Source organism: Saccopteryx bilineata, chromosome 12 (genome assembly GCF_036850765.1).
Source record: "Saccopteryx bilineata isolate mSacBil1 chromosome 12, mSacBil1_pri_phased_curated, whole genome shotgun sequence".
Lineage (NCBI taxonomy): Eukaryota > Metazoa > Chordata > Mammalia > Chiroptera > Emballonuridae > Saccopteryx > Saccopteryx bilineata.
Window position 1 is genome coordinate 39,372,487 of NC_089501.1, and position 16,516 is coordinate 39,389,002.

Here is a 16,516-nt window from a genome sequence, read left to right on the forward strand (position 1 = left end):
TTTGATTCTGAAAGCATTCTTTCTTTTATTTATTATTTCCCAAACATATATTGAGTGCTTTTTATATATAGGGTAGGGCAAACATAGGTTTACAGTTGTTCATATGTAAAATAACACAATAATCAATAAATAATAATATGAGAATACACTCTGTGTTTCCTGCACTTACCTGTACACCCACGTTAACCCCATCCCGTATATCTATCTAGACAGGCATGGAGGAGAACTTCAACCGATTAAGACACGAGCCTTACCTTGGAAGAACTGACAATATATTAGGATGAACTGTGTTAGGAATGCAAAATGTTCTGGAAACACTGAGGAGAGAATATACTAAACATAGAGATGAGCTGTTACTTTGTATGTGAGTAGATAGAGGTTAGAAAATAAATGGTTTACTTACAACACTTTTTTTTTAGAAAGAACAATTATTGTAGTAATAATTTTGAGATAGTATTCATATAACAAAATTCACACCATTAAAGTGTACAGCACAGTGGCTTTCAGTGTATTTCCAAAGTCATATGAGCATCATCATAATCAAGTTTTAGAACATTTTCATTATCCCAAAAAGAAACCCTATAGTCATGAGCAGTGACTGCCCCATCCGGCCTTCAACCCAGTCCTAAGCAACCCCTAATCTACTTTCTGTCTCTGTACACTTACCTATTGGGGCATTTCATAGTAATGGGCTTTTGTGTCTGGCTTCTTTTACTTAGCATAATGTTTTCAAGATTCATCTATTTTGTAACGTGTCAGTGTTTAATCTTTATTGCTGGATAAAATTCCATTTTATTCATCTATTCACCAAGTGATGGATGTTTAAGTTGTATCCACATTTTGGCTATTATAAATAATATTGCTGTGAACATTCCTGTACAAGTTTTTATGTGGGCATATACTTTCTGTTCTCTTGGGTAGATACCCTAGGGATGGAATTGTCATATGGTAACTTTGTGTTTAACATTGGAGGAAATTACCAAATTGTTTTTCAAAGTGGCTATACCATTTCATCATTTTACCAGCAACGTATGAGGGTTCCAACTTCTTCACATCCTGGGCAATACTTGTTATTGTCTGAGAACAGGATTGTTTTGAATGAAAATATAAAGTCATTAAAGGAGAAAAAATTCCAATTATATTATGTTATTCTCATCGAAGGCAGCCCATATATAAGTCACGTGATAGCAGAAGCTAAAGCTGGATGCTACTTTGTAGCCCTGTATACAAAACAACGCTGTTGGAGTCTAATTATCTTATCATTAATGTTCACCAGGTGGGTAGGAAATGCTGGGTCTCTTCATGTCTAATTGAGAGGTAAAGGGTGGTGAAATGATTATACGTGCAATGCTGTTGAAAGTTAAGCTCATTTCTGACATGCAATTAAATATAATTGAAATAGAACAAATTGAATAACAATTAAATTTGCAAAATAGAGTATGCACAGATAGTAAGTGTGTACTGTCCTCTGGCATATTTGGGCATTGAATTGGCACCTGAGCTTGAGCCCTGCGTTTTTGCTTACTTGGTGTGGTTCCCACCTGCCCATGCTTGCCTTCTCTACCTCCCTACCTTGGCAAATCAGGGAGTTCATGCGACAGCTCCTGACAAACGCCCTGTGTGGAGCAGATTGTTTTATGAAGCGCTGGACTGTAATGTGGTCAGGAAGGAAAATCAGATTCTCCAGTCCTGGGCAGCTTTCTCAGACCCAGGTTTGGTTTTTACGAATCTAGGAGACCTGACAATGATATCCTAAAAAACAAATTGCCAATCTGACAGTCACTGCCCACCCCCCTTGTCCAGCTCTTCTGTGGCTCCCCAGCACCCATTTCTGGTTAAGTCGTAGGTGCTTAGGACACTGTACAATGGTCTTCGTGACCTGCTGGCTGTCTTCACCTGTCTGTTGCCGCTTGATCTGCATTGAATGTCTGTAGTTCCCTGTGGGCTCACTGTCACACTCTCTTATTCTGCCAGTGTTTAGTGTCCTCTGTTGGTAGTCCCTTTCTCTCTCTGCAAGACTCGGTTTGGACACGGCCTTCGCCAGGAAGCATTGCAGAGTCACCTAAGCTGTCCTAGGTCCCTGGGCATCGATGTGGGTGCCTATTGCAGTGCCATGGACAAAAACAGAAAGGTCCTTGGCCTTGTGGAGATTATATTTTATGTGGGAGAGTGAGATAATAAACAACCAACATACGAGCTAAATACCTTCCTTGCAGAGTGCAAAGTGAGAGGGGTAGGAAATACACAAGTGGTGGAGCAGAGTATGGGGCGGGGCCAGGTGGCGGGAAGGAAGGTGGAATGCTCCATTAAGTCAGGTGGGGGGGGGTCACTGAGAAGGCTCATTGGCTGGGAGACTCTGCCATGCGGACATCTGGGGAAAGAGCTTTCCCAGCAGAGCCGGTTGCCAGCCATGAAACAGTCCATGGTGAGAGTGTCTGTGTTATATTGATGAAACTCCAGCCACCTAGGGAAATTTACAGGTCATCCCCCTAACCCCCATCCTTTCTATTTGGATTTTTGAAATTCTAAAAATGGTTTTCAGACAAATACCTTTTTCCATCTGTGTTACCCAAAGCACACTTCGAGGACTAGAGATAACCTAGGACACCCAGTCAGAGATTTCTATACATCCAGGTCGTGTGAATCAGATTACCCTCCTTCTCCATCAGACCCGGAGTCATTCTCTGTGAAATACATGTCCCTAGTCCTTGGCTCAAGTCCTGTCCTGCTTTTGTTCTTTCTTCTCTGAGTCACATTTCTTTATGTTCTGTCTTCTCTTAGCTTTTAACTGCCTTCCACCGAATCAACCAATTGGCATTTTCCTGGTTTCTCAATTGTGCCAAGTCCCTAAAGTATTGTCTATGAATCCTTCACCCTATTTGGCAAGCCGGAGTGAGGTTCCCCCAGCTCCTTGTAGCAACTCGCATTCAATAAGTACATTCCTGGTACTTCCCCTTTGAAAAGAAAAGAGTCTAGCCCAGCCCTTGAACATCATTTAATAATCTTTACTGCTCCCCCATCTCCTGGTTAGCCTTGGGTTTGGATCTGGGAGATACATAACTCTTGACCACTAAAAAGTTTAGAAATACTTCTACCATATTCCCTACTCTTTTTCATTTCAAATATCATTATTTTATATCTCCAGTCAATTTTGGAAATAAATACTAGGAGTATTTCATTCATCTGGAGCTTCTTGCTTTAACGATAATCTATGTTACAGGATTGAGTCACTCGGAGCCTGCAAATGTGTATTTATATTTATGGTTCAAAAATATTTTTCCCCAATTTTTTTATTATTTCCTTTATTTCTGTATATCAGAAACTTTAAGTGTCCAAAGAGTGTCTTCTTTTCCTGGAGTGTCACACCTTGTGACTTCTTTGCAACCTGTATTTCTAAAGTAGAGATGGTGGGGGCTTGTCGCTTTTCCCCCAGTGTAGTCATTTCAGGCTCATAGGTGAGAATCGATCTGTAACTTGTAGCCATGTGCTTGCTTCATGGTCAATCTTTGGTTCTATATACTGTAAGAAGGACACATAATGCTATCCCTGTATTTTAGAGGAAGTTTTATTTCATCTCATATTTTCTGTGTTGTGGGCCAGTGTTCACTTTTATTGTTAGTTTAAATTTTTAATCAAAATCATAATTTAAAAGTTAAAAAATTTATCATACTTATCACACACACAAAAAACAAAGCAACATTCTCTCAATCCATCTCATTCTGTTCCTCACCAGCTCTTCTCATCCCTCCCCACCTGTGACGGCCTCTTTCAACTTCATTACCAGTGTTCTGGTGGTTAGCTCCAGTTTTTTCACCAGGTGACTATTCTAGTATTCTTAGATTTTTTTTTTTAAGTGAGAGGAGAGAAGATAGTGAGATATTCCTGCATGTACCCTGACTTGGATCCATCAGGCAACCTCTCTATATTTGAGCTATTTTTAGCACTTGGGGCTGATGCACTCACTGGGACCAACAGAGCCGTCCTCAGTGCCCGGGGCCATGCTTGGACCAGTGGAGACACTGGCTATGGAAGGGGAGAGGGAGAGAAGGGGGAGATTGAGGGAATGAGAAGCAGATGGTCGCTTCTCTTGTGTGCCCTAACCGGTAATTGAACCTGGGACATCCATACGCCAGGCTGACACTCCATCGACAGAGTCAACTGACCAGGGCTATTTCTAAATTTTTAATGTTTACTTTTTGTTTACTGTGAAAAATGAGGATTTAGCCAGAAAATACCTCATTGTCCCAATATAGTTATGTCAAATGCTGTTAAAAACAACAGTTGTGTTCAGAAGGAAAGACTGTGTTGATTCTAAAATACTACTAGAGTGTGATATTGGAGAAAATAAAAAGATAATAGTTTTCATAATGTGTTGTCAAGGAGCTGCATTAAAAGCAAAATATTAAAGCCAGAAGGTGTTTATGTGCATAATTTAAGGAAATAACAATATTAACAATTTTGAATTAGCCACAGTATTAAAATTGCCCATGAGAAAAATCTTCCTTTAGTCTTATCTTGCAATAGTCGTAGGCTGAGTTTTGTTGTCTTTAAATCCCAATCAGAGTCTTAATCATCAAACATTTCATAGGAGCAGGGTGAAAATTTAACCCTAGTTTAAAGAGCAAAAGTACTAAAGACAAACTTTTCTAAGAATTGTAGATTTGTATGAAAATCCTCACCAGGGAAAAATTGTAAATGCCTCAGCATGAGAAATGGAAGATATTTTAAGCTAATTGGAGACTGTCTTTTATGTGTTCCCTGCTTTAGTTTCGATTTCATGTACTTTAATTTGTTTCTATCTCTAAATTTTTTTTCTGACTAGAATCTGAAGAATGTGAAACACTTCTGAGGATCTCATTACCACTTGTGAAATGGCCTATTTATGTGCCATTGGATATAATGTTTTTGTCGGTCAAACTTCTTAGAAAGAGTGTTTTAGAAAGGCTATTATATTTTAGCAATCTTATAGTAGCGATAACCCTAAAAGTACATTTTGTGTAAGTTCAAATACGCTGTAATAATTTCTTGGAAAGTGGGAGGTTTTATTTTATTTTTTTGCATATTTAAGTTCTGCAGGAATCATCTCTTTGCTTTTATCATATGTTTTATCATTCATATGTGTAAAATTTACATTTTTCACCTCTGACTTTGCATAAATGTTGGTTGTTAGCCTCTCCCATGACAAGTGCTGTGGGAAGTAGTCTAACTGAAGAGGTTCCATTACTTGGCCAACACGTTAGTTGACGAATTCAATTTTTGCTTCTCTTTGCAAAGGCCCTGAGACGTGAGTTAAAGGAGAAAGAGTATTCTGTCCTGAATGCTATAGACCAAGCTCGAGTTTTCCTAGCTGACCAGCCAATTGAGGCCCCTGAAGAACCCAGAAGAAACCTACAATCAAAACCAGGTGAGATTAGTTTCTGTAGTGCACCATAAAAACACAGAGGAGGAGAACAGACAAGCAGAATCAAGTAGGAGATCTCCCCCGAGTGTTTCAGGAGCTGATATTTTAAAATTTCCTTACAGTATTTCAGAATATGATATTAAATTTTATTTTCTGGAAATAATTGAAACAAATGTTATCATTTAACAAATGTCTAACTTCTTAAATAATGAAATGGCTGTATACTTCACTATCATTTCCTTTCAAAAGGAAATTAATTGCAGATAATTTGGTTTATTAAAAAGCACATTGAGACTAAAATAATTTTTTTTAGAAATAAAAATTTACACATCTTATATTTAAACAAATTACATAGGAACTAATTACAAGTAGGAAAATGGTATTTAAATGCAACAGTACATATATGAACTAATTAAATATCTATAAATAAGATTGTTTTAAGCTTTATTTTTCAAGATTACTTTTTAAACTAAGACATTAACATGATGTTCTTTTACAAGCACACAACAGAATTTATTTAATTTAAAAATAACAATCTACAGCATGTGTGTACTTTGGTTTAAAACCGACATAGTAATAACTACCTTACTAGCAAATAACAATAAATCGCCTAGTAAATTTAAGAGATGAATTTTGGCGCCAGCATATATCTTTATTATGATATTTCATTGTTGGCAATAAAAGCATTTTGATGCATTTTTTAAAAATAAACAGGCCATTCAAAATAGTTTTCAATCATTTGCTCCCCATGGTAAAAGCAGCCCTGAGTGGCAGCCTCATGCCGTGTCCAGCAGTGCGATTCCTGACCGGTTTTACTTGTAAGGGAAGTACATTTGGAAAATGCTTTCTCTGTCGCTGGAACCAGATCAGACATTTGAACAGGTAGCCATTTTCCCACTCAGCCTTTCTCAGGGAAGTGCCAGTTCAAGCTGAATAATTTCGCAGCAAAGCCATGATTTGCTCGACCTTTTAACCTAGTTTTATATGTGTGTCTGTTCTAGCATTGGTTTTTCTTTTCCGCGGGTGGTGTCACTGTCTTTCCATTCAGGCTACTGGGGACCTACGTCATTGTCGAGTCTCCACCTTTCAGCAGCCCCCACAGTCTGCCCATTGATACTTCTATCTCTGAAGGATTATTCCTTCTGAGTACTCTGTTATACAGAAATCATACACACATGCACAGAGTAGGTGCTTACTACACGGTTGTTGAGTGAATGTATGCCTGAGCTGAGCACTGTCGGGTGTGGTAGGACGTGATTAGGTGCAGGGAAGACAGGTGGCCGTGCTGGGCAGGACCGTCAGACACAGCAGCTCAGCAGTGAGGAACCAGTGGCTGTGTGTCAGTGAAGTCGGTCAGCCTAGCCTGGTGGTCAAGGGCCTGTCCTAGACCAGAGGTAGGAGTGAGGAGCTTATTGTGTGCTGTCTGGTTCCGATTAGGCTCTGGAAAGTCCAGCAAAACATTCCAAGTTAATGCAGCAGGAAAGAAGGTATTGTAGATGTGTGTTTTTTTAGTGTGGAAGGAAAAATAAGAAGTTCCCTCATCTTACCTTATCCAATTTAAAGTCTACCTTAAGTCTGCTTTTCTCATCTTCTTGCTTTTCCAGTACTTTCCAGAGAATAGAGGAAACATTTTTATAATAAGCTACTTCAAAGCAATAAAAAAGTGTTACTACATTACTATAGCTCCACTTTGCTATTAATTTTCCTCCTCAGGGGTCAGTCAGTTTAAGGCGTTAAAAAAAATTGCTTTTTCAATTCTTTTTTTTTTTTTTTTTCACTTTTCTGAAGCTGGAAACAGGGAGAGACAGTCAGACAGACTCCCGCATGCGCCCGACCGGGATCCACCCGGCACGCCCACCAGGGGCGACGCTCTGCCCACCAGGGGGCGATGCTCTGCCCATCCTGGGTGTCGCCATGTTGCGACCAGAGCCACTCTAGCGCCTGAGGCAGAGGCCACAGAGCCATCCCCAGCGCCCGGGCCATCTTTGCTCCAATGGAGCCTTGGCTGCGGGAGGGGAAGAAAGAGACAGAGAGGAAAGCGCGGCGGAGGGGTGGAGAAGCAAATGGGCGCTTCTCCTGTGTGCCCTGGCCGGGAATCGAACCCGGGTCCTCCGCACGCTAGGCCGACGCTCTACCGCTGAGCCAACCGGCCAGGGCTGCTTTTTCAATTCTTATTTTTCTGGCACATTCAAGCTGTTTCTAAGCCCCGATTTCACATGCTATATTTGAGGTGCAAGGAAAAAGTCGTATCACTGTAACTTTAGGAGATATATATATCAATATATATCCTATATATGTATATATTTATATTATATATCCTATATATATTTATATATTATATATGCTATATATTTTTTCTATATCCTATATATATCTATCTCTATATATATTTTTAATGATTGGCAATTTTCAAACTATCTTTTTTTCTGATAATATTTTTTTTGTCATGCTGGCTGATTTTACCTACTGTTAAAAGTAAATGAGAGAAAATGATCTATAATAGCTTTTAAACTTTTGTTGCTTTCCATGACTTCTGTACTGTCACTATCAGAAATAAAGAACAGGTGAACATTAGTTATCTTGTGTGATGCTGCTTAAGGCACTCAATATTGGAGGGAATGGAGTAAGGAGATATCATATTATTTAATGTGATTCATATTTTTAAATTAGTAAATAATTTAAGTTAAAGAAAGCATTTCTTTACTGAGTACTCTATGTGTACTCTGCTACAGGGATATACCAAAATGGAGCCATCTCTTTATTTGTAGGTAACTATTCCAGTAAATACTTCTCTCTATGATTTTTTCCCCAATGCCTTTTTTCTTACAGCTCTTTTTTTTTTCTTCATTTTGTTTTATTATCAATTATCGTGTCATATGTATACTTCTATTTTAATGGTATCCTGTGGAGTTTTATAATATTACTGAGTAGTATTTGAGATATGAGTTGTCTCAAATATCTGCTAAAGATAAATACTATTAAAAACAAACGATTTCAACCAAATGATTAGTTGCTGACAAAGAATCGCAGCAGGCATGCTTTGCCAGATTAACCCCCCACACCACCATTTGTACAGACATATAATTGATATATAAAGTTGTTAAGTTAGAAGGTGTACAACATTTCTTGCAGTTGAATTGTGTTTCATTTGATTTTAATCACCTGGTTTATGTGTTAAAACTAGAACAATAGAACAATAAACCTCTCATCATCATTTATATTGTTCTTGTACTTCTCAAACCACTTTCTTATTCTCCTAACTCTCTCAACAAGTTGGACAGATCATACAGTATGCCTTCTTTTTTTTGAAAAATAAAAGTAAAAACATAAAGGCCAAGAAAATATTGTGATGCTGACCACGGACATTAGCTGAAGTAGGGCAGATCCAGGAATAGAGCGCTATTCTATGTTGGTGATGTCCTTAAGCCCCAGGATTTTGACTGGCTTCTAACTCATCTCTTCATTTTTATCTCTCTCTCTCTCTCTCTCTGCTCATAGGCCAGTCATGACTTAGCTCCTTCTTGACTTTGAGTGTCAACACCCTCTTAAACCAGCACAAATGTTTCTTGGCTTCTCCCTTGTTTTTCCAACCTCCCTTTGCTCTCAATCCCAAATTGGAATTCCTTTGAAAACCACACAGCTGTATAGTGACGGTAGAGAGCAAGACATCTGTGGGACCCAGCCACAGTTTTCCCTTGCCCACTCTTGCCCCCAAACCTCTTGAGGGAATACATGTGTCTTCTTACCTGTTCATTATCTACAGTTCTGGTTAAAAGTCAGATTTTCAGCCTGACCAGTTGGTGGTGCAGTGGATGGAGCGTCGGACTGGGATGCAGAAGGACCCAGGTTCGAGACCCCGAGGTCGCCAGCTTGAGCGCGGGCTCATCTGGCTCAAGCAAGGGGTTACTCGGTCTGCTGAAGGCCCACAGTCAAGGCACATATGAGAAAGCAATCAATGAACAACTAAGGAGTCCCAACAAAAAACTGATGATTGATGCTTCTCATCTCTCTTCGATCCTGTCTGTCTGTCCTTATCTATCCCTCTCTCTGTAAAAATAAATAAACAAATAACTAAAATATTTTTAAAAAGTCAGATTTACATAGGGGAGTTAGAGCCCTAGGTCTATATCACTCTTACCAGACCACATACAAATGCAGGCAGGTGCATAAGCCAACGTGAGCATAAAACTGCTAATGCTTTCATAGAATATTTCATCTTTAAAAATGTTTAGAAAATTGTACAATTCATCGTATATGTAGGTATAGGAAAGCTTTTGATTTTAAGTCGAAAAGGATAGCATAGTTTTTTTCATAAACTTTCCCTTAGTCTTTAAAATGTATTCCAGTCAAGGCTTTACTAGAACTACAACTATTATTTTATTCTAGGCTGTCTGAACATTACTTTCTTCTAGCCTGGTGTAGTTCATTTCATTTTGCTTCATTTAAATAATACTCCTAGAATGTTAATTTAGTGTGTTCATGCTTTTATAGTTGTGTGTAATGTGCATAGCTTTGTATGTGTTTATTTATACACAACTTTATATAGTTGTATATGATTGTACCTGTGATTAATAGTTAATAGTAATCATCTTTGCAGATTAAAAAGTACATATGGGTTACCATATTTTCTCTTTGGTCTTTAAAGCTGGCTGTGTATACCAATAGTAGTTAATATTTCAATTCAGTGTGTACTGTTTTAATCATTAAATGTTTAACTATTAAATGTTTAATTAACAAATGCCTATACTATTTTAGAAAGTGGATTATTAAGATTAATTTTTGCCTATGTGACATCTCATATATTATACTGTATAACAAACAAGTAATAAATGACATTTTTTCAGTCTATTATGTCAGTCCACTTATGCCAGTATTAGCAAACTTGTACAAATAAAATGTCATGATCATTAAATGTGTAAAAGTATGAAATTAGCATATAGTTTAGTAGAAGTTACTTTTACATTCTCAATATAACTTAAGGTATCCTTAAAGAGACAGCAGTAATTTTTTCCCGCATCTCATAAAATGAGACCAAATTTGTATAACCTAATTAGGCTAATAAAACTAATGGGTATTTCTTCACATTGTATTTTTTTGTTGTTTTAGTAATAACAGCTTTATCAATAGAAACCCATTTATTGTAAATGACAGACACCCAACTTCTATAATCATAGGTGTGAAGTGAAGGTACTAACCCCCATAACCGAATTATAGTAAGGGCAAGGGCAAGAACACAGCTGGTCACAGGGACAGGAAGGCCATGCAGAAACCTTTCTCCACATCTTCCTTTCTGCACAGGTTTTTATTTTCTTAGCTTTCCCATGGCTTTCTACCTCATACACTCAGACCAGGGAGGAAGAGCCCTTGCTCAGGTCAAGCACATTCCAGGAGGGGGATCTACCTTCAGCCTGAGTAACACTGAGCTCAGGGTCTGGTGAGATTGTCAGACACCCTCCCTCCTGTATGAACATAATGTTAGATGCAGGAAGAACCAACACCCAAAAAGGAAGAGAGAAGAAATGTTTGTAACCACAGATGTTAACAGGCCAACATTTATCAGGTGCTTACAGTGTGCGAGGCACTTTGTTATAACAACTCTTTGAGCTGTGAGTACTCCTACCACCTATTTGACAGATGAGAAACCTGAGTCTTTTTTTTTGTTTCTGAAGTGAGAAGCAGAAAGGCAGAGAGATAGACTCCCACATGCGCCCGACCAGGATCCACCTGGCATGCCCACCAGGGGGCGATGCTCAGTCCATCTGGGGCATTGCTCCATTGCAACTGGAGCCATTCTAGCGCCTGAGGCGGAAGCCATGGAGCCATCCTCAGCACCTGGGCCAACTTTGCTCCAATGGAGCCTTGACTGCAGGAGGGGATGAGAGAGATAGAGCAAAAGGAGAGGGGGAAGGGTGTGAAGCTGATGGGCACTTCTCCTGTGTGCCCTGGCCAGGAATTGAACCCGGGACTTCCATGTGCTGGGCTGATGGTCTACTGCTAAGCCAGCCAGCCAGGGCCCAGAAAACTGAGTTTTTGAGCGGTTTGGAAGATACTGTCACCCATGTGACAGAGCTGAAACACCAACTCATGTTTGTCACTAGATTTGCTGCTCTTAACTACCATAATAGGTTAACTTAACTACCCCAATAATCATAAAAACTTCTCGATATACAGTAGAAATAAGATTTTATTTTCTTTTTTCTACTTAACAAAATTATTAACTGTTTATAACGTTTTGCCTTGCCCTTTACTATTGCATTTTTTTTTTTTACTGATGTATCAGGCTGCTTAATAAGATAACATAACAGTTCACTGGTTTCCTAGCACTGCGGGAGAAGGTGTTCAGACAATATTAGATTTCATCTTTTTAATTTTCATATAAAAACTTGGAAGATTGATAGCTTTCAGGCCTATAGACCAAGACAATAATTTAATTAGCTTCTCAAGTCCAAATTAAATTAGTGAAGTTGTAATGCGTGAAAAAGCATGGAAAAATATAATGTTACTTTCTTTCCCAGTGTACTTAATTACTGAGCAGCAATATGTCCCTTCCTAATAGTAAGTTCTACAATACATGAGTGGATGTAAAGAATCTAGTCTTTCGCTTTTCTAAAATATAATGAGCCAGTTCAGTAAACCCATTGATTGAGTAAAAATTGCAAAAACTTTTTGGCCTGCTAATAAATACTATAGTACTGAAATCCAACTTAAAGAAACAAACTAAGGCCCTGGCCAGGTGGCTCAGTAGATAAAGCATTGTCCTGGCGCTCCAAGGTTGCTCGTTTAATCCGTTCCAGTCACATACAAAAAGCAGTCAATGAGCACACACCTAAATGGAGCAACTAAGTAGAATGGCAAATTATTGCCTCTCTTACTCTCTCTCCCTTACCTCTCTTCATTCCTTTCTCTCTTTCTCTCAAATCAATAGAAAAACTTTTTAATTAAAAAAAAAGAAACAAATCAACATTCTTGCTTTTTTTTTTTTAAGCAATAAGGGGTGACAGACTCCGCATGCTCCCTGACCGGGATCCACCCAGCAACCCCCGTCAGGGTTGATGCTTGAATCAACCGAGCTATCCTCAGTGCCTGGGGCCAATGCTGGGACCAGTCGAGCTACTGGCTGTGAGACGGGAAGAGAGAGAAGGGGGAGAGGGAGGGAAAGAGAAACAGATGATAGCTTCTCATGTAAGCCCTGACTGGGAATCGAACCAGGGACATCCACGAGCCAGGCCGATGTTCTATCCGCTGAGCAAACTGGCCAAGGCCCAAATCAACATTCTTGATAAAGAACGATGTAACAAAGGTTAGTTTGATGGACACATTTTAACTTAATTGTTCACATCTGTTATATTCTCTAATCACTGTTACAACTGTCCATAAATCACATTTATCTCATAAAAAAGATGGTAATAATTTATATGTTTGCATTTTATTGTAATCAACATCTGGGACATTACTTTCAGATTTAAATATAAAGAACAGGAGGGTACTAAACTCTTTTAATGTGATGGTATACTTATTTGGTTGTTCCTCTTAAAATGTGGACTCTTCAAGAGTGAATTAAAACGTTTGCCATTTTTAAAATAGTGTAATCCTAGCAAAGGCATAAATTCTCTTCAATTCTACTCTTCACTTTGGAGTTTATAAATATGAGACATACTTAAATTCTTTTATAACAATGGCTAAGCTTGGGTAGAAAGCTCAGTTCTTCTTTTGTAGCTTGATCAAACATCAGCTGGTACGACCCGCAGGGAAGCCACCTGGGGAGAGACGGGCAACAGTGTAGCAAGAAATGGAAGGCTTTATGATTGCTTTGTTTTAAGATTTTATTTATTCAATTTGAAGAGGAGAGACAGAGAGAGAAGGGGGAGGAGCAGGAAGTATCAACTCCCACCTGTGCCTTGATCAGGGTTTCAAACCGGTGCGGCCTCAGTGTTCCAGGTCGAAGGAAATGGAAGGTTTTTTTTATTTTATTTTATTTTTGTATTTTTCTGAAGCTGGAAACGGGGAGAGACAGTCAGACAGACTCCCGCATGCGCCCAACCGGGATCCACCTGGCACGCCCACCAGGGGGCGACGCTCTGCCCACCAGGGGACAATGCTCTGCCCCTCCGGAGCGTTGCTCTGTTGCAACCAGAGCCACTCTAGCGCCTGGGGCAGAGGCCAAGGAGCCATCCCCCGGGCCATCTTTGCTCCAATGGAGCCTCACTGTGGGAGGGGAAGGGAGAGACAGAGAGGAAGGAAAGGGGGAGGGGTGGAGAAGCAGATGGGCGCTTCTCCTGTGTGCCCTGGCCGGGAATCGAACCCGGGACTTCTTCACGCCAGGCCAATGCTCTACCACTGAGCCAACCGGCCAGGGCAGAAATGGAAGGTTTTTAATCGAAGACTTCTGCCCTTTGATTCTTGGAGGAGGAAGGGGAGAATTTAGTTTTTCAAGTCAATAATATTGTACAGAGATGTATTCATTTATGTCACAAGAACTTACTGCATGCCCACCATGGGCAAGGTGATATCTACATAGACCCTGAGGATATCGCAGTGAACGAAGCATATCCTCGCCTTCCTGGATCTTCCCTTCTCAGCTTCTCCTCTTCCCGTGTAGCATCACCCTCCTGGCCCACCCCACACACACCTGCCTGCTGCTGACCAGCGCAAATATCTGACTTCTATAAATTACAAAGCTACCATTAGCATGAGGAAATTCGGGGAATATTCAATTACAGAAAATGAAAGGTTGCTTAGCTGGGTTTGATCCGGGGCCTTTCTGCTGTTCCTGCTCCACTCCTTAGAGGCTAATCTTGTTAATGGTCTGTTCCTCCTTCTTCCTCAGCTCAATGCTAGGTGTACTGTATTTACTTCAGCCCACTTTACAGGAAAAGTGTGACTTGAAAGTATTTAATCTCTGGTCCTACCTTCATAAATTTCTGGTCAGAAGTGCCATTTATCTCCCTCCGTAGTGCGATCTATATATATATTTCTCTTTTCTCTCCATTCTCCTCCACCCCCTTAATACCTTGCATTTTGGTATTGTGGAAGATATTCTTCTTTGGAGTTTGCTTTTTCCTAAATGTATCTATTCATCCTCACTACCCACCCCACCCCCACCCCCCGGTTTTAAGGGTTTGAGATGTCCCTTGGCAGCTGGGATTTCTATATCATCTTTATCATATCCCTGCCGAAAGATTTGGGCTCCACGTTACCAGGGTAATCCACTCTGGGTAGCCTCTCACTATTGTCATCTTCATAATGTATTAGATGAATATGATTGGAAACATTACAGTAATCAGCTAATGGTACTTGATAATGTACTTGTAATCAGGTTTATAATGAACTGTTGTCATTTGTCACCGTGCAGAATGGGCAATGGACAGGTTCCTCTTAAACACTGATCATTTCAAAGAAATTATGTTAATCATGTAATCAGAAAAGATTTTTGAAAGAATTTATTTCCCATTATTTTAATCAGAAGCATATTTTAGTCATGAAGAAGGAGAGAGAGAGAGAGAGAGAGAGGAGCAGGGAGAAATGGAGGAGGTGAAGAGAGAGAGAGTGAGAGAGAGCAAGTCAAGTCTTGTCTCTTTAGAGATAAGCGTATGCATTGTTTTTGCCCTTGAATTCTTGTTGCCTATTAACTGGGTTTGCTTATGTGAAAATCTCTACAGACATCTAAACTTACTAGACTTAATAGAAAGAAAGAAAGAGAGTTTTCTGCAGCCCTATTGTGTGCCAGGCATGTGCCAATAGCTTTATGGATATTAACTGAGGTTCAAAAAGAGATAAGGGATGTATCTATGATTGCATAACTAGTGAGTATCGAAACTAATCTTTGTCCTAATCTTTTCTTGCTCCAAAGTGTCTAGATGTGAAGAGGCTACTCTGGAGACATTTTCCCCTATATTTTCTATATGTGTTTTTCTATATTTGCTTTTTAAAATATTTTCTTTTCACCTCTTGGTGAAATACAACAATAAGAATATACATGCATGTAAAAAAAAAGCCAATAATACAAATAAAATAGTTAAAATTACCATACTTGAAATGACTTTATAAAACCTTCTCTTTCATAGTAAAACACTTTATAAATTCTTTACATGGATGTGAGGAGGAGGATGAAAAAATAAGAAGAAAGATTTTAACTTAAAATTAGGAAATTGAGCATTCTCAACAAAGACTAAAGCTAAAAATTGCATTCAATCCAACTCAATTCAGTAATCCTATATGGAGGACAATCAACTTGTGGCCTGAGGCCTACAAAACCAAGATGGTAAGAAATAAAAGATAAATGACAAAGTTTTGTTATCTATAGAATAAAAAGTCAAAATGAAGATAATAAGTGTCACTACCATAATTGAGAAAGAAAACACAATAAAATATGGGAAATCTTTATTAAAAGAACACAGGGCTGATCGCAATAGATTTCTATTATTATTTCATGGAAAAACATATACTCTCATTTTTAATTAAGGTTTTTGGGGTTTTTCGCATAAACACACAAAGGGAGATTCTTTTCCCTCCATTGTTAAGCTCTATTCTGGCAAATGTGCCTTTCTTATATAGTTGAGGTTTAGAAGTAAGAGAATCCGTTGGTGTAAATGTTTTCCCAGCATGAGGAGACAGTTCCCACCTGATAGAGCTGGGAAGAGTGACCATGTAGTTTGCTTCAGAGTGAGGGTCCAGGTGGGCGCAGGGCTGGGGACAAATCCTGGTGTCTGCGCTCGGCAAAAGTGGGTTTCCCACCTCTATTCTAGTGGGCCAGGTTATAGTCTTTCTTGCTGAAGTATAAAGGAAAGCGTGGTGTAAATGCCATCCAAATGACTTGCATAGTTGAAGAAAAAAGATAATTGGACCAGAGAGCAAATCACTCCTTTCCCCTCTCCTTTTTCTTCTTTCTCTTCTTCCTAAAAGCTGCTTTTCAATATCTTTGTAACATAACAAAGAACTTGTCATTTTAAAGTAGATAAATATAAAATAAGTATAATATTTACAATATATTATGTCACATATATCATATAAATATAATGCAAATATAGAAATTAAATTAATTTCTAGCCAGTTAAATGGGAAGGCCTGAAAGGAGTAAAATAGATTAATGGAGAGTGAAACAAATTCTGCCCTCAG

The 16,516-nt window shown here is 39.0% G+C and overlaps 1 protein-coding gene across 7 annotated transcripts in view; it reads left to right on the forward strand.

Annotated features, from left to right (window-relative positions):
* Positions 1-16,516, forward strand: part of UTRN (utrophin) — a 510,071-nt gene that overhangs the window by 378,720 nt on the left and 114,835 nt on the right. For all 7 annotated transcript variants that reach the window (XM_066248060.1, XM_066248061.1, XM_066248058.1 and 4 more), the window contains one exon: positions 5,275-5,404. In XM_066248060.1, the coding sequence (XP_066104157.1) occupies positions 5,275-5,404 (130 nt within the window). The remainder of the gene's footprint in view (positions 1-5,274; positions 5,405-16,516) is intronic.